Here is a 26,543-nt window from a genome sequence, read left to right on the forward strand (position 1 = left end):
CACAGGTTCCGTGTGCAGAGGGCCCCGCCCTTTTTCTCCCTCGTGTGCAAAGCGCGTGACGCGGGCAGTCAGAGAGAAAAAAAACCGAAAGTCAGCGGTCGTGAGGCTGAGAGGGGGGGAGGAAAAAAAGGAGAGAGAGCTCAGCGCTGAGACCGTGAGTAGATCAGAAGGGAGAGAGAAAAATAAAGACGAAACCGCGTTACGGCCTTGAGTGCGACGCGGTGAAACCTGCCTTTTCCCCCATTCCCCTCCCTGGGCTGGCCGGGCTCCCGAGGGTTAAACTGTGGAGAAGTGCTGAGGTAAACAAGTGAATTTCTGACGGCGCATTGCGGCCTGTGCGTCAGGCTGGCGGCTCGAGCCTCTCTTCTCCCTCCCCCAGCCGCCTCTTTTCACCACCCCGTCGCCCTCCTCAGACCATCGATCGTCTAACGGGTCTTTAGCCTGGAAAATTTCCCCAGCCGAGGTACCTTCAACTCACAACGCGGCGGTGTCCCTGGTGGGTGTGCGCGGGCGGCTAGGCGCGTGTTTGCCGCTAGGCCCGAAAATACAAGCTGCGTGGTGCGTGTCGAGCCGCCCTACCCCGAAGCTCTCCGTCTCTCTTTCTTCCCCCCACCGCCTCTCTTCTCCTCCTCTCCCCCCCCCCCCCCCCCCCCCAACCCTCCGCCTCTCTTTCTTCTTCTCCCCCCCCCAACCCTCCGCCTCTCTTTCTTCTCCCCCACCCTCAGCCTCTCTTTCTTCTCCCCCACCCTCAGCCTCTCTTTCTTTCTCTCCCCCACCCTCAGCCTCTCTTTCTTTCTCCCCCCAACCCTCCGCCTCTCTTTCTTTCCCCCCAGCCCTCCGCCTCTCTTCTCCTCCCCCCCCCCCAGCCCTCCGCCTCTCTTTCTCCCCCCCCCCCCCCCGCCCTCCGCCTCTCTTCCCCCCCCCCCCAGCCCTCCGCCTCTCTTCTCCCCCCCCCCCCCCCCCCCCAAGGTTGTCCACGCCTCTCTCCCCGGGCCCCTTCGCCGCCTTCCCACAGCTTTCTTTCCCCTCCGGCTTTGGCGCCCGGGACCTGACTCTCTGGGGAACCGTCATTTTTACCGCGGTATTTTTTTTCACACCGAGGGGTTTTCTTTTGGAGGGGGGGGGGAGGCGCTGCTTCTGTAACCGCCTTTTGGCGCCGCCACGCTTGACATCCGGGGAAGGCCGAGTTGAAACGGGCCGGTCGTGCAGGCCCGTGTGCGCCATACGCCTGGCGTCCAAGTCTACTTCGAGGCCACGTTTCATGCGCCACATGGCTTCGGCTGGCCGTGTGAGCCGATTCATTTTTGGGGAGGGGTGTGGGTCAGGGGAGCGTTAAACGACGGATCTCTCATCTCTTCCCCACCCCCGAATTTTAGCCCGAAACCTGCAGTGAGTTGGGCTTTGGCGGGAAAGGAATTGAAATATTCCGCGTGGGGCGGTGGCCTGTCCTGGCCGCGCTCTTTTGGCCCAGACCTACCCTTTCTCGGTGTTTCTGCCGAAAGTGGATAACGTACTACGTATTTTTTAACTACTTAGCAAAGGAGAATTCTTATTATTTGTCCTCCCCCAAACCCACTTTAGTTATACTTGTGACTGTTTGTCATTTATTTGGAGTGGGGGGAATAAAGGGTAAGTATGCGTCCATGAATAAATTACAAAATTATATTTATCAGCTTGTAAAAAGCTCCCACCCATTGTTGGACCTTATATTTGGTGCCAATTAATATTAGACAGTGCTCTCATCTGCAGTGGCTGACCATGCTGCTCCTAGAAAATGTTAATACACGTTTTGGGAGATTGTTTGTTCTTTATTTATTTTTAGTAGTTATTCCAATCCAGGGAAAGTAACGGAGAGCGTTTTGACCTACCATGTCGGTGCTTTTCAACTGTACTACCCAGCTGCATAAACCTGATCTTGTGATTCACTAGTCGCTCTAACTTCTTGCTCTTGTGCTAATCCTGACTCCACTGACTAGAGTGGTAGTTTAGTGATAATGTTACTGGTATAGTATCCAAAGGCTGGAGTTCAGATCCCACCTCGGAAATAGTGGAATTTAAATACTGCCACTCTTGCGTGGTCTGCTCGACATAACGCCAGGCCTGCAGCAGAGTGATTGATATTCAACTGCAATGGCCTGGCAAGCCATTCAGCTCAAGGACACTTGGAGATGCAGCAATGGTCGCACCCCAAGAATGAATAAAAATGTACGGATGCTTACTTTGACCAGAAGAATCTTGGACACCTTGATTAGACTTCTTTCTCTCTTCAAACAAAAGCAGCATTCTAACTAGTCTCGCTTATGTCTTTGCGAAATAGAGCATCACACCTTTGCTTTTATAATTCCCTTTGTGAAAAATTGAACTTCTACTTACAGCTACATGTCTTTAAATATGTTATGCACCCATGGGTTGCTGTTTTTTTCCCACCTAGCCTTGTTACTACATTCCATTCCTTTGCATTCAACTGTAACTGTCCCCTTGGGTTGGTCTAACTGTTGAACTTGATGACATTTGAAATAGCACCAGCATAGTGCTTTTAACAGCAAAATATTCCTCTTTCACAGGAGAATTATTGGACAAAAAATTGACACTGAGCCATGTAAGGAGATATTGGGACAGGTGTTGGTCAGAAGTTTTAATGCGCTTCTCGAGGGCAGGGGGGTTCAGGGAAGGAATTCTAGAGCTTGAGGCTTAGACAGCTGATAGCATGGCTGCCAATAATGGGGTGAAGGAAACCTGGCATGCACAGGAGGCTTAAGTTTGCGATTGCTGTATTTAAATCTCGCTGTGAAAATAAATGCATTGCAGCCACAAGTTTGAGCTATGTCATATTTGCTGCTTTATTAAATTTGATAAATCATTGTCATTTATATATGTATGTTTACTCTTAGTTAACAGGTGAGTGAACAGCTTAGTCTCATAGAATTCCTGCAGTGCAGAAGAAGGCCATTCAGCCTGTCTAATCCGCGCTGGCCTTCTGAAAGAGCACTACTTAGGCCCACTCCTCCATCCTATCCCCATAACCCCACCTAACTGTTGGACACTTTGAGGGGCAATTTTAGCATGCCCAATCCACCTAACCCACACATCTTTGAACATAGGGAGGAAACTGGAGCACCCAGGGGAAACCCACGCAGTCGTAACGAATGTGCATACCCTACGCGGCAGTTGTCCAAATCCTGAATTGGTTTGCTGGCCCCTAATGCTGTGAGGCAGCAGTGCTGGTCACTGTGCCACCCAGTCTGACAAGAGTGAAGTTTCCAAATCAAGTCTTGCTATTACACTTGGTGCAGCCCCTAAAATAAATATGTCCGTGCCATGCAGCCTAATTCCAGCAGAGGAATGTACAAAACCAGTTTTGTTTATTCCTGTTGTGCACAGTCAGGTTGGTCAATATATTTGGGAAGCTAGATGCAATTAAGAGGTATTTAAAGGGCAGCACGGTGGTGCAGTGGTTAGAACTGCTGCCTCATGGTACTGAAGTCCCAGTTTTGATCCTGGTCCTGGGTCATTGTGTGCACAGGGGAAGAGGAGAATTGGGCACTAAAATATTTTCGGGTGGGAGGGTGGAATAGGTAATTAAAATTGTGCCACTTGTATCGGTTTGCCCACCTACAAATTTGGCTTCAACTTGGGTGCATTTGATAAGCAATTTGCTCAACCAATACTATTAAGTTTCCATTTTGTAACAAGTTTCTTGTGGTGAGTCATTCTCTGGTTACCTAGCTCTTGTTTGTGAATGTCTCATTTTAAGATTTCTTGGTCTGGTGCCCACAACTCTGATATTGTTAAGTTAGTAATGAGAATATTATACATAGTACAGGATTTGTTGAGATGAGCATTTGTAAAACTGCATTTAGTTTGTACACGAGGATGGTTTTGTAATATCCTTTTAATTTAATCTTAGTTGAGTTGGAATTGAGACGTGGAACTGTTTTTGTATCTTTCAGTTAAAGCGTTTTATATCAAACTAGTTAAAGGATAGCATTTTGCATTTGGGTTGACTTGTGTTGTATGGGTGGATGGCTTATTGCGTTTACAAAATCTTGTACAAATTGAGTCATGGTGTCAAACATTGATGGAGACTACCTCCTCGCACTATCAATTGCCCAAGATGCAGAAAAATACTACGTGCAATTGTAACTATGGATGCCAAATCTCCAGGAATTAAATATTAATCTCTAGACACAGAAATTCAGAAGAGAAGTCTAGCAGAGAGATTTGTGTAAACATTTTTTTAAAGCATTTTTTTTTCTTCTAGTCAAACGTTAGGGAATGGCTGGGAATAGGGTAGGACAAAGGCAAGGCCTGGAGAACTTGAGAATTAGGAGTTTACTGAATAGCATTTAGATTAATATTGGCAGCTTGAGCACTTTGGAATTTGTAATAAGGACTAGGAGCCGGAGTAGGCCATCTGGCCCCTCGAGCCTGCTCCGCCTTTCAATTAGATCATGGCTGATCTTTTCTGGACTCAGCTCCACTTTCCGACCCGAACACCATAACCCTTAATCCCTTAATGAATGCAGTACCTAGGAAATTAAATAAAAGGCACATGAAAATTAGTAAGCCACCTATCTCAACATATCTAAGAACTCTCCAGTATACGTTTTTTAAATGATATCCGAAATGGGGCAGAATTCCAGATTATTCCAGGTACAGTTGTATTCTGGGTGGGAGTGTGCTAGAGGGATTGGTTTCAATAGTCTCTTTCTTATCCTTATGTGCTGCATTATCTTACAGATGTATAGAATTTACAATGTAGAAGGAGGCCATTCAGCCCATCTACTCTGCACCAAACCTTGGCAAGAGCACCCCAAACCGCCACCCTATCCCAGTAACCCCACCTAATCTTTTTGTACACTAGGCAATTTAGCATGGCCAATCCAGCTAACCTGCACATTTTTGGAATTTGGGAGGAAACCCACACAGACGGGAAGAACGTACAGACTCCACGCAGACGGTGACCCGAGCTGGGAATCGAACCTGGGATCCTGGAGCTGTGAAGCAACTGTGCTAACCAGTTATCTCAACTATCAGTTAAAACTGAGAATCTCAAACATTGAATTCACTGCATCAGTATGATCAGCAGAGCTCCTTCTGACGTGTGCACATGATTTTGATATAAAAGCTTTGTTGCAATCATATTGGATCTTGTATCCCTGGATTTAAATTAAGAATTGACCGTTAACCATTAAGCATATATTTATTTCAAATTTATTTTTACAAGTTTAATGTGCCCAATTATTTTCCAATAAACGGGCAATTTTAGCATGGCCAATCTACCTACCCTGTACATCTTTGGGTTGTAAAAGGGAGACACTATGTCACTGTGCCACCCCAGTACTTCAAAATTGAATGCTATTTGGGTTGGGGGGGGGGGACAAGTGTTTTTTTTTTAAAAAACAACAATTGTTTTCGACGTAACAATATGCTCATTGAGCTTATGTATGCATGTTTTAGGTACACCCATAGTGTTGCTAGAGGGGAGTTTCACAGTGAAACTTGCAGACGGTACACCAACTACTTTGCAAGTAATGAATTGGATGCTGGTCAAGCAAGCTCCTTTGGCCTGGATTGTATTAAACTTACAGGAGCTGCACTCAACCAGGCAAGTGTGGAGTATTCTATCACACTACTGAGGTGCTTTGTTGATAGACAGGATTTGAGACTTGGATGGTGAATTACTCATTGCAAAATTCCAGCCCTCTGATAGCCTGAAGCCAGTTATTGCTGATCAGGTTGAAGTTCTAATCATTTGTAACTGCCAGGATGTTGATGTTGGGTGTTCGGTAATGATGCTGTTCAGTATTTGTGGTTGGTTCCTGGTAAGCCCCCAGGGTGGTAGGGGATGACAGTGAGCATCAAGGGAAAGCAAGCATAGAATGTTGAAAATAATACTGAACACTAATCTGTGGAAATCTCATCCTTATGATGGAGGGAAGGTCATTGAAGCAGCTAAAGATGATTGGATCCAGGACACTACCCTGAGGAACCCCTACAGTGATATCCCAAGAGTGAAATGATTGGCCTTAGCAACCATGACCGTCTTACTTTTGTAATTGGTGTGACCCCAATCATGCGAGAGGTTTCCCCAGATACCCATTAACTTCAATTTTGCTCCGACTCCTTGGTGCCCCCACCTCTGAATTCAGCTATTATGTCCATGCTTGAACCAAAGCTATATTGCAGCCTGGAACAGAAAGCTGCTGGCAGAACCCAACTGAGAATTATGAAGCAGGTTATTGGTCAGCAAGTGCCACTTGGAAAGTCAACACCTTCCATCGCCCAAGTAGCCTGGGATGGGATTTGTTTGAGGACAGAACTAGGCAATTTTCCACAAGAGTATAGATAGTGTTGCAGATGCACTGAAACAACTTGGCTAGAGGTGCAGTTAGTTCTTTGGAACTACAGATGGCATCTTGTCAGGTCCCATACACTTTTCTGTATTCAGCAGTTTTTGGGGGTTGGAATTAATTTGCATATCGCAAGAGGAGGCTTGAGATGGATCATCAACTTGAAGCTCCTGGCTGGAGATTCCACTGATTCTGCTTTGCCTTTTTGCATCTGCATGCTAGACTCTTCATCATTGAGCATGGGGATGTTTGTGGAACTTCCTCCTGTTAGTCATGAATAGCGCAAGTAAATGGCTGATGTGACGGGGCTTAAGATCTTCGTTTTTTTGTTGATTTAGAGTACCAATTCATTTTTTCAATTCGGGGGCAATTTAGCGTGGCCAATCAACCTAGCTTGCACATTTGTTTTTGGGTTGTGGGGGCAAAACCCATGCAAACATGGGGAGAATGTGCAAACTCCACACAGTGACCCAGAGCCAGGATCGAACCTTGAGATCTTTGACCTGATCTATTAATTGAGAGATCCCACACCTCTATCTGTAATGTCTACAGTCCTGATTAAGTTGGAAACGTCTTGATTTTGAGTACCGGAAGCCTCATTACATCACGCTGGGTTTGCTGTGCACATTGTGGGGTGAACTATACCACATTGGGCTACTACAGGATATAAGATCATAGAATTTACAGTGCAGAAGGAGGCCATTCGGCCCATCGAGTCTGCACCGGCTCCTGGAAAGAGCACCCTACCCAAGGTTAACACCCCCACCCAACACTAAGGGCAATTTATCATGGCCAATCCACCTAACCTGCATATCTTTGGACTGTGGGAGGAAACCGGAGTACCCGGAGGAAACCCACGCACACACGGGGAGGATGTGCAGACTCCGCATAGACAGTGACCCAAGCCGGAATCGAACCTGGGACCCTGGAGCTGTGAAACGATTGTGCTATCCACAATGCTACCATGCTGCCCTAAGAATGGCTACTGGACAGCAATGGTTACCCATTGATGACCTGGCTGACTGCAGCCTCCACATAGATAGAACTGAATATTACTTGTTGAAACTATTTTTCAGCATGTAGCACAGTTGCTTCACAGCTCCAGGGTCCCAGGTTCGATTCCCTGCTTGGGTCGCTATCTGTGCGAAGTCTGCACGTTCTCCCCGTGTCTGCGTGGGTTTCCTCCTGTAAGTCCTGAAAGACGTGCTGTTAGGTACTTTGGGCATTCTGAATTCTCCCTCAGCGTATGCGAACAGGTGCCGGAATGTAGTAACTAGGGGCTTTTCACGGTAACTTCATTGCAGTGTTAATGTAAGCCTACTTGTGACAATAAAGATTATTACTATTTGTCTTACAACTCTTGGTGCTTAGTTATTTAAGGCAATGATAAATTTTCTCGTGTCCAAAAAGGTACAGTGTGGTTACGGGGATAGGGTGGAGATACGGTGCTCTTTCTGAGGGCCGGTGCAGACTCAATTTACCGAATGGCCTGCACTGTAAATGCTATGATTTTTCCTAGCCAATCTACTTGGCAGCTCAGGACTTATCGAGATTCATGGCAGTCAAAAGGAGACAATTACACAGTCCCTTTTCTGCTTGGTTTGCATGTGATAACAGTATCCACAGCCCCTTTCACCTGTTGCTCTCTTACTGGGGATTAGGACATGCAAATGTGCACACCTCTTGTGCTATCCTGTCTTAGCAGAGAGAATTCTGTGAATGTAGTCTGTGTTTGGCTGCCATGGTTGAAATACCTGACTGCACTAAGCCTGAAATATGGTAATTGAAGAGACATGCGTTGACGTCAACCACTCATGGTTGTTCCAATTCTTGTGATACTGTGGCCAGCTTTCTCTAGCATGATTCCTGGCATTGAAAGGTTCAACCTGCTCAACCATAAGACCATCACTTCAGCACAGGAATTAATGCGTGAAACTTTTTTTTGAACTTCCTCCAATGCCAGCGTATTCCTCCAGGAGATCAAACGGCTCCAGGTGTAGGTAGGAAGAAATTCCATTGGTGGAAGGATAGGAATACCAGAGGGCCCAGCCTAATGTAATTTGTGAAACAAAAGCATTGATGGCATTAGGGGAAGCCATCTCTTGGAGCAAATGGCTACAATCTGGAATGCATTGCCCGAGTATGCTGCAGGGTTAGTTGAAGCTTTCAGAAGGCAATTGTCTGAAATGAGAAAGATTTGCAGAAGAATAGTGTTGGGTGACTTGCTCTTTCAGTGGACCTGCACAGATACAAGGGACACTCAAAACTTGAATGATTTACAGGCTGGCAGGTAGGTGTAGAAAATGTTACCATTGGCTGGTGAGTCTAAAACCAGAGGACATATCATAGGCCATGTTAAGACTGCTAATTTCTTCACTGAGGGTGGTGAATCTTTGGAATTCTCTTGCCCAGGAGAGCTGCAGAAGCTCTTTATATTTCAGAAGACTAATGACATTGCAGTAACCATTACTGAGACTACTGCTCAAGATTGCAGATTTTATTAAGGGCAGCATGGTAGCGCATTGGTTAGCACTGCTGTCTCACGGTGCTGAGGTCCCAGGTTTGATCCGCCTCTGGGTCACTGTCCGTGTGAAGTTTGCACATTCCACTCGTGTACTCTTAAAATTTAAAAAAACTGCCGATTTTAATACATTTAAATTGCAGCAGCTGCCATGGTGCTATATGATCCCAGGCTCCAGTTTTAGCACGAGCCACAACTACAAGAGCGTCTAAGAATGAGAATTCCTAAATGTTTCTCGCTGCTTATCTACCATCTTGCCTCAAGTCTATTTTGGGCACCTCCACCGTCATACTTTTGTAATTGCTTTTTATTAAAGTTTAAACTTTTGCCAGCTGGCTGATATTCTTGACACATGTAGTGGTCGCTTTTAATGCGAAAGGGTAGCCTGCTTTCTCCTCATCAGCTCCCTTTAATCGGATTCAAAGGCGGTGAGGGCAATGCACATCGGGTGCAGACTTCAGCCAGTTCCTTTGTGCCGTCTTCATCTTTCTGAAAGTGGAAAATCTAACCCCTCATGTAGCACTATGTGAAGGGCAATAGCAAAATAAATGCCTGTTTACTAGATACTCTAGGAAGATACTACTACAGAATGCTGACAGTCTCATGGGGTTTTACTAATAATCTTTTTATTATTGTCACAAGTAGGCTTATGTTAACACTGCAATGAAGTTATTGTGAAAATCCTCTAGTCGCCGCACTCCAGCGTCTGTCCAGGTAACGGGAAAATTCAATGTCCAGTTCACCATCTAGCACGTCTCTCGCAACTTGTTGGAGAAAACCGGAGGAAACCCACGCAGGCACTGGAGGAGCGTGCAGACTCTGCAGACAGTGATCCAAGCAGGATTTGAATCTGGGACCCTGCTACGAAGCAGCAGTGCTAACCATTGTGCCACCATGCCACCCTTTTGTGTTTCTAATATGGTCTCATGGGTCAGCTTCAGCAGCATAGCATTTTAATTTGGAGCTTGATCTGTTAATAACTATGGAGTCTCAACATTAAAAGGAAGTTTTCACCTGCCACTTTGAAAAACCACTGCCTCGAGGATCTGAGGCAGTTAATTAACCGTGTCTCATTTACACATTGCCAGTTTTAAAATAGTCTTCCCTGGTCGCTTCCCCTTAAGTGGTGCCAGCCACTCTAGATAGGTTAGATGCATGAGCAAGGTTTCATTTAACAGCATGTTAGCATTGACTGGATATAATTGTTTGCCATGCAGGCCTCATGTCGATGTTTTTTGCCATTTAATCAACCGATGTAGGTTTAATTGCATTCACCCAGTGCTTTTTTTTCACTGGGAGTGCTGTCTATTCAGCTCTGATTGTATTAATTCTTTTCATCAATTTTTGTTTTCCTTTCTCCTTTGGCAATTAGTATTGCTGGGGGAAGTTCCAAATGTGTTAGTAACCAACTGGTAGGTCAGCTGCGGTGTTCTTTGTGCATATGAGCCAAGGCTTTCTGGCTAGGAACATGTAACTAAGTATCATATCCTCAATGGCTTGTGGTCAGTGGTGAACTGACAGTGCTTGTCGTTCATTACCCATGTGCTTGTCCCTAGACCAATAAACTGCAACTTGTAATTAGAAAGCTGAAACAGCGAGGCTCCCTGTTGGAACATGCGAACTATGTAAGCAATGGTGTGTCTGGGATAAAATGAAATTATATCTAATTATTTAAAAATCACCCAAAAGAAATAAACTGAAGTTGTTCGGCAGTAATCAAGACTTGATCCAATCAAAGTTCAGTTATAAAAGCAAATTACCGTGGCTGCTGGAATCCGAAACAAAGAAAATACTGGACAATCTCAGCATCAGTGGCAAGAAAAGGGAGCTAACTTATGTCATTTGTCGACGCTCAGTTATACTTGGATTCAAGTATTTATTGTTTTTAAGTGATGCAACTTCATGTTCTTAGTCTTTCAATGGCAAGTCTCTTGGGTGAGATATTGGTATAGTGCAGTTTTCAAGTGCAAAACAATTTGGACAGCAGTTTCTTGACTTCTCCGTTTATCTGTTCATGTGTGGATATTCTCTAATGGTAAGAGCACTGCCTCACTATTTGGGCCAATCTTTTCAAATTTTTAATGATGTACCGTGGCACTGGCCGACGTTTTGCTAGGTAACTGAGCATAGGACCATGCTGAATCATTGAACCTAATTTCAATATATCTTTACCCAAGTTCAGCTGAAATTGGTACGTTCAGCGGAGTGTCAAAGTGGATTCATTGCAGGCGATCAGTTTTTATAACTGCATTGTGGATATGTGGAAAGATGGAAATATCAAATTCAGCTGCTGGAAGTGCAATTATCACGTATGCTGTAACTGTTTCTGTATACAGTATGTTTGCTTTTGCAGATTTTCTTTTATTAAACAGCAACAAATCACAGTAGAAACGGGACTGGGCCATATCAAACAACAATGGAAAAACATGCATTTCAAAGAATCAAACAATTGGTTAAAGTTGAGCAATATTAGGGGAAATCAATAGTTGCAAATATTTTAATGCCTTATCTGCTGGCTTAGGAACTGTCTGGAAAACAAAGTTGTAAAATTCTAAGACAAAAAAATTTAAATCTTCTGCAACATTTACTTCTGAAATGCTTGCTTGCAAGTATGTTGAATTGAAAGCTGCAGGGCTTTCTCAATCTGAGTTTCATTAAGATTTTCAAAACCACACTCCACTGAAGTCCCAGATTCAAGGCTACAGATCCCAGCATGCCCTTGTGTCTACATCTTGTATTTTAATTTGGTGATTGGCTCTTCATGTGTCAAAACCTGCTGGTTTTGGGCTCCTATACACCAAAAATATTGTGCAAATAAAACTTTCCACAACTGTTGGACTTTCCCCCAGGGTGGAAATGGCTGTTACGAGGGGACATACTTGGGAGATGTCAGAGGTAGGTTCTTTACACAGTGGTTGGAGTGTGGAATGCACTGCCAGCAGAGCTGGTGGAGTCATAGTCATTAGGGACATTTAAGTGACTCTTAGACAGACACATGGACAGCAGTAAATTGAAAGGGTGTAGGTTAGGTTGATCTTAGATTAGGATAGATGGTCGGCACAACATCGTGGGCTGATGGACCTGTGCTGTACTGTTCGATATTCTGTTTCTTTTAGCAGTGATTGCTAATTTTTTTTTGTATGGGTGAATCATTGCATGGACGAATCAGTGCAAACAGCCCAGGAGCTAATGCTTCCATAGTATCTGGTAACGGGTGGTGAAGAAGGCATCCTACCAGTTGTATATTAGCTGTATCCAGCTTGGCCACTGGTGCTGGCCAAGCTACACACTCAAGAAAGGAGGAGATCAAAGTACAGTGATATGAAAATATTGGTAATGTGACTCTTTGATCTAAATGTTGAACAAATGAGAAAAGGAGCAGACTAATCTTGTACTGTGACTGGCTTTTGCTGTGAATACCATTTACAAGTTGCTTATGCATTCAGTGGGTGGCTCGGGCATTACTGTTCCATTTCTAGATAATCTGTAGGTACTTGTACAACTTCACAATAGTTCTTTTTAACTTAGGACAATATTTCTTGGTTGCTTTATAGATTGCATTTGTAAAAAAAAAAAGACAAGTTGGCATTGAACAATTCCTAGTCCCAAGAATGCAAACATGAACTATCCTCAAGTTGCTAAGTAGAAATATAAAACTTTTAAAAGAAAATAAAGCATGATTTTGACAGTGTCCTATCTTTTTCCTTTTAGACTGAATATACTTCACCATGAGCAACCAGGAGTGCTTTGCATGTGGGTATACTGGGCATTGGGCACGTGACTGCCCAAGTGCAGGTGGCCGCAGTCGGATTAAAGGTCGTGGCAGAGGAAGTTTCACTGCTTCAAGAGGTAACATGAGGATTTGCTTTTTAGTCTTAGCAGAGAAGCTTGGAGCAAAACTAGCAAGCCTATTAAACCAGAAGATCAAAAGTGTCCTAGGATGTCCCAGTTCTTCCTCGCAGTCTTGTGTGGAATCCCAAATTAGCTAGTCAATAATCTCTCACCTTGAATATAGCCCTAGTTTTGTTAGTGTAATTGAACAATCATTCCTATTTTTAAGCATGAATCGGAGTCTAAAATAAAATCCTGCCTATTTCAGACATATATTTTGATATTGGATTTGATAGTTCTGATCTAATTTAACTAATTGAAGGATGTGGTTTTATTTTTCGCAACTAAATGTGTCACAGCTCATTTCCATAGAAATTGCCTTGTAATTTGAAATTAAAAGTTTTCCTTTGTCAAATAATGGGTGACATGCTGTGAACATATTTGAGGATTTTGAAGTGAGTGAAAACCCCTTGAGCATGTTAACTAGTCAAATCCATAACCCATCTTTCCTGAAACTCCATGGCTGAATCCCTTCCATTGGGTTTCCACATCTGCCCAGTTACCAGATGGCTCTTGTACAATTTGTGACTGTGATATATCTATCCTTCTCAACGGTGGCCACTCCACTGATATCCACCTGTGAGGGGCTATATGTTCTTGATTTTAGTTATTCTCATGGTAGGCAGGGAATCACCTATAATGCCCCTCTACTTGTTGATACGTGGTTCCCTCTGATGTCTCCTTAGAATCCGTCCTAGGTCTGCTTCTATTTCTCACTTAATGTCCCTTAATGACATCCACAAACATGACTTCAGTGAGTGCACTGACAACACCCAATCCAAAGATTACAGGTTAAGTGGATTGGCCATACTAAATAGCCCCTTAATGGCCTCAAGTTGGGTATTCTTTCCAAGGGCCTGTGCAGACTCTTTCTTTTATTTTAAATTTTATTTTTTTATAAATTTAGAGTACCCAATTCATTTTTTCCAATTAAGGGGCAATTTAGCGAGTTCAATCCACCTACCGTGCACATCTTTGAGTTGTGGGGGTGAAACCTACGAAAACACAGGGAGAATGTGCAAACTCCACATGAACAGTGACCCAGAGCCGGGATCGAACCTGGGACCTCAGTGCCGTGAGGCAACAGGGCTAACCCACTGTGCCACCATGCTGCCCTGGCCTGTGCAGACTCGATGGGCTGAATGGTCTCCACTGATTCTACCTCCCCATCACCTCTGCGTTATCTCTAAAAGTGCTGCTTATCTGACATCCGGTGTGGATGAGCAACAGTTCATTCCATTTAAATATTAGGATGACTGAAGCCATTGTCTTCTGTCCTTACCACTGACTCTTCTCCCTAGTCACTGACTGCATCCCTCTCTCTGGCGCAGTCTTGAGGTTGGTTGTCTATTCAGACTTGGTGTCCTATTTGAGTTCAGATTCAGCCTTGGAGTTCCACGAAAGATGGGCATGGCTTTGTGTATGCCTGCAGTCAAGTAAAGTCATAGAACTGACAAATCTGCCCGTTCATACTATTAATCTGACTTGGGGTGGGGCGAAATAAATCTTGTCATGTTTTTAATGGCAGACGAAGTTCATAATCACCTGAATAATTTCAATGTCCTTAAACAAGGTGTGCAATGCAAAATTTCTCCATTTATGAAATTCACATTTTTGAAATTACTTGTTGATATTTCAGCTTTTTACCATAATCATGTATGTATATTTCTCTCACATTTGAATTAAACATGAAAATTCAATATCATTGGCTACTTTACCTTCATGCCATACATTTGGAAATCCCCTTGGTTTAGTGTCAGATTCGAACTGACATCAGCGATGGGGAAATCCATATCATCGATCGTTCAATCTTTTGTGGGCAGCTTTCTTCCAGGGCACTGGCAAGTGGTGTTGTTTCTCCACTAGCCATGAAATTGTGCCAGTGTTTTTCTGATTCTTCTATGACTAACCTACATTTGAAAATAAACTGCTCCTGGCCCACGCCCTGCAAGAGTACAAAGTCGCAAATAGTGAGGTTGTCTCAGTGATCGCGTTTTCCCAATAAAATGGACCCATAACATGGGCAGGCTCTGTCAAATTATTTGGTAACATGTTATATCTCCTGTGGCAAAAGCCATCAAATGTTTGGTCGCTCTGTTTTTATGATGGCATCAGTAATCCCAAATGGAGTTTGACCACTCCGGATCTAACTATTACAAATAAATATTGCATTAAGGCTGCAAGTGGAATGTCTCTCTCTCTCTCTCTCTCTCTCTCTCTCTCTCTCTCTCTCTCTCTCTCTCTCTCTCTCTCTCTCTCTCTCTCTCTCTCTCTCTCTCTCTCTTTCCCCCCCCCCCCCCCCCCCCCCCCCGGACATCAAAGTATGCCCAAGTTGGATAAACTTCAGGTGGAAAAGGAAGTTCCTTCCGTTGTCCTGCAGTTTCAAATTATCATCTGAATTAGTATGTGTCTCTTCAGATTGCCTGGCAACTCTTTCAGTTACATACATACTTTTTAGTACTTTTTGACAAGTAATGCTCACCAAACATTTGATTGACGCCGTGCTTAGACACATTCGCTGGAAATAAATAGTTCCACTAGTGATCATAGTCTCCACATAGCAATCAAGTATTGGGGCATATCCCATGACACATGGGTGCATGCTTCAACAAAATGGAGAACTTGTGTGGGTAAAGAAATTAGAATTGCACATGTACACATTATTAGAAAACTTTAAATTATATTCTGATGCAGCAGCCTACATTTTGTATTCAGTATTTGTTTTCAGCATTAGTCATTCTCAGAATTATAGGAATTCCAAGTGATAATTAAATATCTGCTCTACACATGCTCATGTTATCTCATGCATTTTAAAAATTACTTGCTGATGAACTCATTTTAAATCTATATACTTCCATTTCCAGATATCTGCTATCGCTGTGGTGAATCGGGCCACCTTGCAAAGGATTGTGAGCTCCAGGAAGATGGTAAATATACAAACATTTTTAGTGGTGGTGGGCCAAAATAACTTGTTGCAACAAAAATAATTGTTATGCTGTCACATTTCAGCCTGCTACAACTGTGGCAAGGGTGGCCACATTGCCAAAGATTGCAAGGAGCCAAAGAAGGAGAGGGAGCAATGCTGCTATAACTGTGGCAGACCTGGACATCTGGCCCGTGACTGTGATCATGCTGATGAGCAGAAATGTTATTCATGTGGAGAATTTGGGCATATTCAAAAGGATTGCACCAAAGTCAAGTGCTATAGGTATGAAGCAGGTGGCCAATTTTGATGAATTTTAATCCTGGCTGGTGTGTTGTAGATTAATCTGCTAATCATCTAATAATAAATATCTTCTGAAAATAAGCAACATTTCGCTTGGACTGTGAATGTCTGCTGGAAGAATAACTTTACACAATCCAAACACACACTGGACATTCATACTTTGAATACTTTATTTGTGCAACTGTCCATTTGCTGCCTTGGATATAAAAACATCACTACTGTGTAGATAAAAGTAGTGAAGCATTCATGAAAGTGCAGGGTATATAAAAATTCATGTCGTCGTCGTTAATGGGAATGTTAGGAAAGCATTTAGACTTGTGAATTCAGTATGTTGGCCAGTAATATTTTTGTGACATGGGGAAATACAGGAACTTGTTTTCTCCACACCTTGCCCCTTTGTCTAATGTCAATATTGGCTCTATCCTTTGTCTAATGCCACTATTGACTACTAGGCTAAAAGGGAGTGCCTTCCTGAGGTTTGCCCATGTGTCCATCCCATTAAATAAGCCCCTCAGTGTGGTTATTCCAAAAACCAGGCATTACAGCTGAGGCCCAAGTCTACATGAGTGCATACAAGATGGGGGCTGTTACTGGGTTATGTCTTTTTTTCTCTCGTTTCTCAGCACCCCCAGTCGCTTTGGAAATAAATATTGTTATCTGCCATGAGGGCTTTAGGTGCTCGGTCACTGAATATACATTAAGGTTTCTGGATGTGGGACTAGTAGTGGAGTCGGATGAAGACCATAATCTTGCTGAATGACAGAGCACACTTGAGTGACTGTATGTCGTAGTCCTATTATTTGTGTTCTTGATGCCATTGCTTAAAGTGCTATCCTGGCTGAGTGGACCAGGTCTGAAATCTTGCGGTCTATATGGCCCAACCACTGTTCGCAGCCAACAGTCTGATGTGAGCCTTTTGTGGAATGCCAAATGTACATGTAATCTTAGGGGGAGGTTTCTGAGCCAGCTGTGGAACTTGCAAAATTGATGTAAAGGAAGCATTAGCTGGTCACTGTTTCAAAAATTTTAATTTGAAAAACGCTGAATAAATTTGTTGGTACATCTGGCAAACCAAAGGAAATTAAACGACTAAAATTCCAGTACATTGGCATATCACTGAGGTACTGTATGCTACACCAGTACATTTCAGGGCTACCAGCTATGCATTACTAAAATATTACATAAGTAACTGAAATGAGATCAGCTGATCTTCAAATTTGATTGTGTAGTAATGTATGAGATTTGAAGGATAAATAACCATTGGTTAGCATGTCAACCATATACAAACTGCATCTTTGTCAAACCTGAAAAGAAATGGAGGTAATCATCTAGTACTTGTCATGAGTTTAGCTCAGCTAAAACAAAAACTAGGTGTTCAATGTATCTATTGAAGTTTTGTCTGCACACATTTAGAATGGAAAATGCTTAAATAAACTTGTCATATTGGAATTCTTTTCATGTCAGTAGTGTTGTTACATCTTAATTTTGACTTGTAGCTCCTTGGCTTTTACTAGACAAACACCTAGACTTTTGCTTCCCAAATTACTGTTTTGCATTTGAGTCTAAATGTACTAAAATCTGTTTTTAAAAAGGACAAAAGATTTTAAAAATTGGGACTGAATTGCATTATTTCTTAAGGTTTGAAATTGTTTAGGTTCTGTGCATCAAAATAGTTGAGCAATTTAATCTGGGATTTGAATTTGTTTCAGTTACTATACACATTGGAATTTAATGACACCGATTAGAAATCTCTGAAGGATTCTGACACAGGTAACATTGGACATGATCATTAATAGATCAAAATAATTTGGGAGCTTTCTAACATGGAAATATGGAACCGGCAGCCGTATTTGCTTTTAAAGGGAGGCTTTGTGTACAAGGGAAAATGGAATATAGGAGGCAGGGTGGAAGGAAAGTATTGTGTATGATGTAAACATTGAAGGAAACCAGTTGGGAGTCACAATTTATTGTGGCCTACCCAATATCGTGCTTCTCCCTCTACATACCTGCCAAACCAGCCATGCCACTTCGTGGCCTAAAACAAACCACCTTTGATTTGTCTAATTCCGTGAAGGTGACACTGGTGCAAAAAAGGTTCATTTACAGAAGGAGGCATTGTAGCCAATAAACTATAACTTTCATTGCACAGTGGATTCACAGAAATTTTTAACATTTGTTACGGGATCTGCGTACCGTTGGCCAGACCAGCATTTGTTGCCTATTACTAATTGCCCTTGAGAAGGTGGTAATGAGCTGCCTTCTTGAACTGCTGCAGTCCATGTGTTGTAGGAAGAACCACAGTGGCGTTACGGAATGAGTTCTGGGCTTTTGACCCAGCAACAGTAACCGAAGAGTAATCTAGTTCCCAAGTCAGGATGGTGTATGACTTGGAGGGGAATTTACAAGTCGTGTTCCCATGCATCTGCTGCCCTCATCCTTCTAGGTGATGGAGGACACTGGTTTGAAGGGTGTCATCGAAGGAACCTTGGTGAGTTGCTGCAGTGCATGTTGTAGATGGTATACACTGTCGGTGATGGTGGTCAATGGTAATTCCAGGATGTTGACCCTCCCAAACTGGGGGGGTTCAGCTTGGTAATGTCTTCGAATGATGGTTAAATTCTTTCCTTGGAGATCATCATTGGCACTTGTGGCACAAATATTATCTGTTACATATCAGCCCAGACTTGAAAGATTGTCCAAGCCTTACTGCAAATGGACACTGACTGCTTCAGCCATGAAAGAAAGCTGTTCAAATTGTGCCAGTTCCGTGTTCCTCCCGCAGCCATGAAATTTTTTCCAGTCATTGTTATCAAGTCTGTTTCATCACCCTTTTTCAGGCGGTATTTTCCAGATAATCTAAACTCGCTGTAGTTTTCCCCTTGTGAAATCCGTTTATTTTTGCCAACTACTTTTGTTTGTGTTCTCTGGTTACTGACCCTTCTGCAAATCGTTTTTTTTTCTTTCCCTGTCTAAACCATTCATGATCTATCGACCCTGCTCAACCACAATCTCTCCACATCACTTGCATAACTGAAACCTTTCGGCTCTGGTGGCATTCCAATAGATAATCTTTGCACCTCCTTGGGCCCTGGCATTCATGTTAAAATGCAGTGCTCCGAGTTGACCACCATATTCCAGCTGGTGCCTAACAGGTGTTTAATTAAGTTTAATGCCCTAGCTCTATTAGTAAAGCTGATGTGCTATTTACCCTTTTTAAATAGCCATCTCAACATCCTGTCATCTCATCTAAAGGTTTATGTATGTACACCTCCCAGGTATGTTTCCACACTGCTTGATTTATATTGTGCCACCAAACAATCCCTTGTAAGTGTCAAATTTCATCTCCTGTCTGCCCATTTCATAGGATTTTTAAACAAATGTTTTAAAGATGGGATTAATTAATGACCTCGTAGTGAAGGTGATCAAATCAAAATATGATTGCATTCAGTTTTGAGGGAGAGAGTGGGGCTAAGACTAGTATTTTAAACTTCAGGGCAAATACAAGGGCATGGAAACTGAGCGAGTGAAGTGAACTGGCAATTTGGGTGTCATTCAATGGCAGATAAAAAGGGCTATTTCCGAATATACAATAGATAAATTCCAACAAGAGAGAAACAGTCCAGGGGAGGATCCACCATAAGTAACATCCCTGAAATAGTTGTAAATCAGATTTGCAATCTGCAGATGTGAGCCACATTCTGAGCCTAAATGTTTGTTCGCATAATTAATACATTCTGAATTGTATCACATCTAATGTTAACCAATTTAAGATAGTCAGTCAGGCTCGCAATATATTCAGAAGCAAGAATCTGTCCTCTGCAGGCAAAACTGGTCATGCCCAGGTATTCCATTTTGTTTGAATTAAACAAAGTGGGGGAGCAATAGTTCCCTGGTGCATTCTCCATGGTAACACTGCGGTCAATCAAAAGTTGACTTGCCAGCGTTTCTATTTTTTCCCATGCAATACAAATTGTTGCTCCTGTTGAAATTTGACATTCTATCCAGAAGTTGGTTTAGCCCAGTGGGCTAGACAGCTGGTTTGTGATGCAGAACAAGGCGAGCAGCATGGATTCAATTCCCGTACCAGCTGAGAATTCTGAATTCTCTGCGTACTTGAACAGGTGCTGGAATGTGGCGACTAGGGGCTTTTCACAGTAACTTCACTGCAGTGTTAATGTAGGCCTACTTGTGACAATAATTATTTATTTAAGCGTGCAAGGCAAAAGCTTTGACAGCATATCTATTTTTTGTAGAAAACATTTTACAATAATTCTTGTAGTTGACTTGCTAACTTGATTGTGATGGAGAATTAATGGTGCTGTTTTCCCCAGATTTATATGCTACCTACTATGTTGTGGGTGGGTAGCAGAGAACATTTCCTGTATTGTTCCTGTTTATCCTAGGCAGCCACTCGTATTGAGTGAATGCCATTTGCTATTACCACAAGTCGGTTATAAAGGTGCTGTTTAAACTAATTGCACCCACAGTTTTGGGCAGCTCCAGTAGCTGTTAACATGTTGAAAGTGCAATTGTTGCTTTCTTTGGGCTTCCCGATGTTTGCTGAGATTTGAGATGTGTTTACACCACATGCTGGTAATGGTGAAGATGAAAAGGCGGCTTTAAACTTCCACCCAGATTGAAAAACATCCACCTCATAATTAATTGCGAATTTGGATCGCCAACAACACGAGTGGGCGATTGGAGTTGAAAAGGGCTACCTCCAGACTTCCACTTTGGAGAATCACCTGACTGAGGGATGGCGCTCTGAATGCCAGAGCTGTTACTTAAAACAAGTTGCATTTTAGTATCTGAAGATTTTTAAAAATTCCTGATTGCACTAGCCATCACAGATAGTGAGTAAACGGCATCACTACCATGCCCACTATAATCGGGCACTGGATGGACCGAGCATGATGCTTTCTGTTCCTTGCTATGGACTTGTGTATTTACTTCTAATAATGAATTTAAACTTGAGTGTTTATTTTCAGTTTGCATATTGGAGCTTAAGCGTCAAAATTATCTTGTTTAAATTACAGGTGTGGTGAAACTGGTCATGTTGCCATCAATTGCAGCAAGGCAAGTGAAGTGAACTGCTACCGCTGTGGTGAAGCTGGACATCTTGCACGGGAATGCACGATCGAGGCTACAGCTTAAATCTTTCTTTGTCACCCCTCCTTTTTCTGATTGATGGTTGTATTATTTCCTCTGAATCCTCTTCACTGGCCAACGATTGGCAGATAGAGGCTAGTCCCAGGCCAAGTGAGCTTTACGTGAAAATGTAAAAGGAGGGGAAAGGGGTGGAAATTGACTTTCTGCATTTAACTACAAATGTTTATGTTTAGTTTGGTAGAGGTGTTATGTATAATGCTTTGTAAAAGAACCCCCTTTCCATACCACTGGTGTATAGGGATTAATGAGTGGTAAGCAATGAGCCCAATAAGTGACCCTTTGGGTTCTGGAAGTGATTCTGAGAGGAAACCAAACCTGGAAGTGTCTTTGAAAACTTCCGCATGTGATTTCTTGAAATGTTGGCTTTGAATTGTTTGATCTTGGGAGCAGTTCATCACATAAACCAACATCTGTATCGGGGCCCTATGTACAGTAAACAGCAAAGTGGGAGTAAACAGAGAAGCAAAGACCAAACCTGTCTGCAGCTGAAAAGTACAGGTTTTTTTAAAAAAGCATCATAGGAGTAACCAACTTGCAGTAGCTGAAACCAGACTCGGTGTTGGAGATACAGATGTTCAAGCAGAGGTTTGAATAAATTTTTGAATGTAGTTTAGCAGCTATTATACCCATTATGAAATACCACAACACACACATAGCAAACAGGATTGGAACTACACAGCAGCTGAATGTGTTTTCACAGAAATCAAGATGTTATTTTTGTATAATACAATTAGACTACTGTAAAGAATCATTTGCTTGAAATCAGTTTTTTAAGACAGAAGGTAAAAGCAACTGAAGTCTTAGAACTATAGAAATGTAATTTTAAACTATCAATAAAGCTGGAGGAGGAAGGGGAAAGCTTGTCTGACTGATCTTTGATTATTGCAGAGTATTCAGTATATTCAGCATACAACTTGCATAGTTTTGTATTTAATTTTGAGGAAAAGAGTATAAACCTGGTTTGAGTACTTTGCACTCGAGGTAAGTCCAAAGCATGTGCTGTTTAAAATGAGAATTCTAACTGACATTAGACTGAGCTCTGCTGGGTTTAGATTAATTTTAGCTGCTTTGTTGCTTAAGGATTTACAAGTAGATTGAATTGTTTCCTGATGATGTGGGTCTTTATTGTGCCCTCTAAAGAAATTGGGAAATATTTTGTGGGCAGGGAGAAGGAGATATACCCAAGGATAATTGCATTTTGGTATTTTCTGCCCTAGGAGACTACATAACTTGGTTAAATGAGGTGATACAAAATTGGCAACAGTGAATCGAAGAAACAGAAATTGGGATTTAAAAAAAAATGAAAACAGATATTTCTTTGCATGTAAAGGGAGCTGGTAGCTTCATGATTCAGACTGGAGGTCTCAACCCTATAATAATTCACCCAATTCTTTAAACTAATTGGACAAATTTTGATTGTCCACGTGTAATTTCTACTTTCATCCCAACAGTTGATGAATTGTAGATTTCATGCCAAAAATTAACGTTGAGGAAAGTATGTAGTAATTTACTAGACCAGCAAAAACTGCTGCAGATCCAAAATTGGAAGTAGCAAAAGAACTAACATTTTGTATCAAGGGTGTTGAACTCCATGACCCAAAGGGTTACATTACTTTGTATGAAAGTATGGTGGGTTGTATGAAAGTATGGTGGGTCGAACGATTTATGTAAATAAGATCTAGATATTCCAGTTATAAGAACTTTACGTTCTGTGTTTTACAAAAGCTATTGAATGACCGTGAATAACAGGTTAGGTTGATCTTGGATTAGGATAAGTGGTCAGCACAACATTGTGAGCCAAAGGGCCTTTTGTACTGTTCTATTAAAGGGGTGTAGGTTAGGTTGATCTTCAATTAGGACAAGTGGTCGGCACAACATTGTGGGCCGAAGGGCCTGTACTGTTCTATAAGTTGAATGGGTGTAGGTTAGGTTTATCTTGGATTAGGATAAATGGTCGGCACAACATCGTGGGCCTGTACTGTTCTGTAAAATATTTAATTCTCAAAATTGACTAATGTAAATTGCCCATGAGTATTTCTACTTAAATGCATGGCATTCTTTATCTAACTTCCGGTTATAGACATATTTCAGTGTATTACGAGTAACATCAAGTAAGCTTGCACATGCGTGCAATTGCACTTGATGATTTCCAGTTCGACGCATGCCCAAGGCAGCGAAACAGGCTTCTGCTTTAAAGCTGCATCTGCTTGCACAGTTAGTTCCGTGCCCATGCACCTGCTGCCTCACTGCGATTAACATTTGTAGCCACATAATTTCTTGTAATTTTTGGCAGGCCATTAAATGGGCCTGGTGCAGCCTGCAGGCCCTTGATTTAATCATTGGTTGCAAACATGAGGATTATGGTAAATTGAATTGTTTGATGTTTATTCCTGTAATGGTAGTCTTTTTGCTTTGTATTCTCAAGAAAATGCTTGAAGGCTACTATTCATTCCAAACTTAATTGTAGTTCCAGTAACAGGTGATCCTTTGAAATAGCCATGTGATTGCCATTTGGGGTGTTTCACCTTCATCTTTTGAGGCATTGCAAGCAACAGTTTAGACTGGCTGTGTAGAAAGATCTTTTCTGCAGCTGACCTAATGTAGAACACGTGAACAGAAATTAAATTCCAAGTGACATTCACATCTTATAATTTCTCTGGAATAAGTGGAAAACTTAAATAACAATGCCCCTTGAACATGTAGTGTTTGGTCTACTGAACCCTTTTTGTAATATGTCCAATATTTGGTAGTTTACAGGAGTGGAATAGTTTTCATAACACTTCATTTTGATGCTACTGAGCAGCCTTTGCATTGCTCCAAAATGAGCAGCTCCAATTCAAAAGAATAGCTTCTTGTGTTTTCCTATTCTTTTCTGGATGAATATTATTGGCTGAGTTACTTTAATTTGACCACCTGGTGTGGCATTTTTCTGTTGACCACCTGGTGTGGCATTTTTCTGTTGGTTGCAAAGCGGACTGGCTAGTAGAGCTGATTAAAGGTGGTGTTGGACTCGAACCAGGTGTTTGTAGAATTTGCAGTGTCTCGAGTGATGACTTGGCTTCAGCAAGCAACCAACTTGTGTGTTTTTTTTTCAACTTTCAGTAGGGTCAAGTTCTCATTCTTGAAGATAAATCTTTGGGTCCGAGGGATTCTATTAAGTATGAATGTGATCTTGAGAGAATTTGTGAAGGGAAGGTCTACAGTACAGAAAGGCCATTGTGTCTGTGCTGGTCAAAAACAACCACTCAAGTCTGCTAATTCTATTTTCCAGCACTTGGCCTTGTATGCCTTGGCATCGCAACTACACATCTAAATACTAAATGAGTTCCAGGCTTCTACCACCCTCTTTTTTTTCGCTCATTCCCCTCAAACCTAATCCATGCCCCCTGGTCATTTATACTGCAATCAAGTATGTACCCCATAATCTCCTTCTCACCCCCTTCCCCTTGGTCTGCTTTCAAAGCCAGCGATTTAGCCCTGTGCTAAACCAGCTGCTCTTCATAGTACTTCGAGGATTTTAGCTATCCTAAATGTAGATTTCAGAACTGCACACAGTACTTAGTTGTGGTCTAACCAACATTTTACACTTCCAGAATAACCTCTTCCTCTCTGCATTGGCAAATAAAGGAAAGTATATCATAGGCCTTAACCACTGTGTCCACCTGTACCTTAAGGAGCTGTTTGTGTGTGCATGTGCAGGGCCAGCTTTTGCAGGAACATCTTTTAAGTCAATAAGCCAGAATGATCGCAGCTGGAAAATAACAATCTCTACTGAACTACAGGACACCTGAAGTAAAGAATCAACTTGCCCACTAAGCTATCGGTTACAGCTCCGACTTCCAAATGACATCTTGCATTTTACTTTGGACTCTAATATCTAATCTGTATGACTAGATAGGTGTATTTTACCATTTCCCCTTCCCTTGCAGTAGTTAAACTTATGGTTCAATGTTAAATGTAATTATTCGGTCTGGAAGTAGTAATCCAAGGAAAAGGGAATGTTGTGAGATTGAACCTTTTGTGGTTACCAGCAGAGGGTGGTGTGGCTAAATGGAGAATTGGATAGTTTGGGCACCTAATCACATTCAAAACAACAGACATGCCTGATGGGGCAGTCAAACAACCAAACTCTAATGCAATGGCCAGAATCCGACAGCTGAGGCAAGTTTAGGCTTATAAACAGGACAGCAGAAGCTAATTGGCTCCATTCAAATGGGTTGATTGTTGTGGATTGCCCAGATGAAGACAGACTTTCTGGCACCTAGATAAGCTTGTGTGCCCACATTGCACCTGAGGATGGACCTCTGGGGGAGTTTATGGTTTTTTTGCCAAGTTGTAATCCATTGGGTGTTGCGACCTCTGCCCAGTGACCTCCATTGGCTGAGGGCCAGAGAAACATCTGGAAGGGCACAGAGGAATAAAAACAGGACGCCCAGAGACCCTCCCCAGCTAAGAGACAGTACGAAGTCTTACAACACCAGGTTAAAGTCCAACAGGTTTGTTTCGAAACAAACCTGTTGTACTTTAACCTGGTGTTGTAAGACTTCTTACTGCGCTCACCCCAGTCCAACGCTGACATCTCCACATCAGCTAAGACACAATGGTGGACCAGAGAATGTATGGAAGAGGTGTGAGGCCCACCTTCGCATACGAAAGCCCCAAGATGACAGGCCCAGAAAATGACCTGCAGCTGGATGCAGTACGGGTAGTATTAAAATCTTGGACCGATTACATTTGGGAGAATGTGAATAAATTTGGGTTGAATCGTGAACCTGGTGTCATTGTTCATTGCAAATAAGAATACCTGGATAAACTGGTCGAGATGTCTAATTACAGACCACAGTGGGTTGAACAAATACACATAACCAGTAACCCCTCCTCACCCTGGTTATGACATTTTTGGTGGGGTATCCCAACTGAACAAAGAAATCGAGGGATCTTGCCTGATTTCATAACTTGTGGAGCCTCAACTGGGGCTGGTTGTAACAGTACCAGGAAGAGTGACTATTTCTTGCAATTGAGAACCTCTTCATTTTTAGCATAACATAGAATCTGGACATTGTGTGGAAGGTGGCTCTTTGGGCTTATCCTGCTGCTACATCTTCAGTCAAAGCTATATTGTCTAGTCTGATATTTTTTTCCCCCCCCGGGACCCACTTACCAACTGGCAAGCCTTTAGGTGCCACACCACGTTCGCTTAACTTTAATGCATTAGGCCCTAATGAATTACGGGGTGCTAACTTTAACTTTAAAAAAAAATGCACAAGACTGTATTTCCCTCAAATGTTTTAAATCATAAATTGGACTCTGCATAAACATTTTATCTCTTTGAAAAGACCGCCCCTCCCCAACTACCAGTAAAATGTTGAAAACCATAAATCAC

General features: G+C 42.4%; 1 protein-coding gene across 5 annotated transcripts; it reads left to right on the forward strand.

The window, feature by feature from the left end:
* On the forward strand, window positions 1–22,018 carry cnbpb (CCHC-type zinc finger, nucleic acid binding protein b). 5 transcript variants are annotated; one of them, XM_038812691.1, is made up of 6 exons: window positions 1–154; window positions 12,586–12,723; window positions 15,630–15,692; window positions 15,775–15,973; window positions 17,701–17,761; window positions 21,028–22,018. In XM_038812691.1, exons 2-5 carry the CDS (start codon window positions 12,603–12,605, stop codon window positions 17,744–17,746), a joined length of 429 nt encoding a protein of 142 aa, XP_038668619.1. In that variant the 5' UTR covers window positions 1–154; window positions 12,586–12,602; the 3' UTR covers window positions 17,747–17,761; window positions 21,028–22,018. The 5 variants fall into 5 exon arrangements, with proteins under 5 accessions (XP_038668619.1, XP_038668615.1, XP_038668620.1 ...); XM_038812687.1 differs by lacking the exon at window positions 17,701–17,761; XM_038812688.1 differs by lacking the exon at window positions 17,701–17,761 and having other exon boundaries at window positions 82–299.
* The last annotated feature ends 4,525 nt before the right edge of the window (window positions 22,019–26,543 follow it).

The sequence above is a fragment of the Scyliorhinus canicula genome, chromosome 11 (assembly GCF_902713615.1).
Source record: "Scyliorhinus canicula chromosome 11, sScyCan1.1, whole genome shotgun sequence".
NCBI classification, from domain to species: Eukaryota; Metazoa; Chordata; class Chondrichthyes; order Carcharhiniformes; family Scyliorhinidae; genus Scyliorhinus; species Scyliorhinus canicula.

What these genes read in the sequence shown, in the direction of transcription:
- cnbpb (XM_038812687.1), top strand. Translation starts at nt 12,603, where the DNA reads ATGAGCAACCAGGAGTGCTTTGCATGTGGGTATACTGGGCATTGGGCA. An exon ending in TTGTGAGCTCCAGGAAGATG is followed by an intron (nt 15,693 to 15,774) that starts GTAAATATACAA and finishes GTCACATTTCAG; the next exon opens with CCTGCTACAACTGTGGCAAG. An exon ending in ACCAAAGTCAAGTGCTATAG is followed by an intron (nt 15,974 to 21,027) that starts GTATGAAGCAGG and finishes TTTAAATTACAG; the next exon opens with GTGTGGTGAAACTGGTCATG.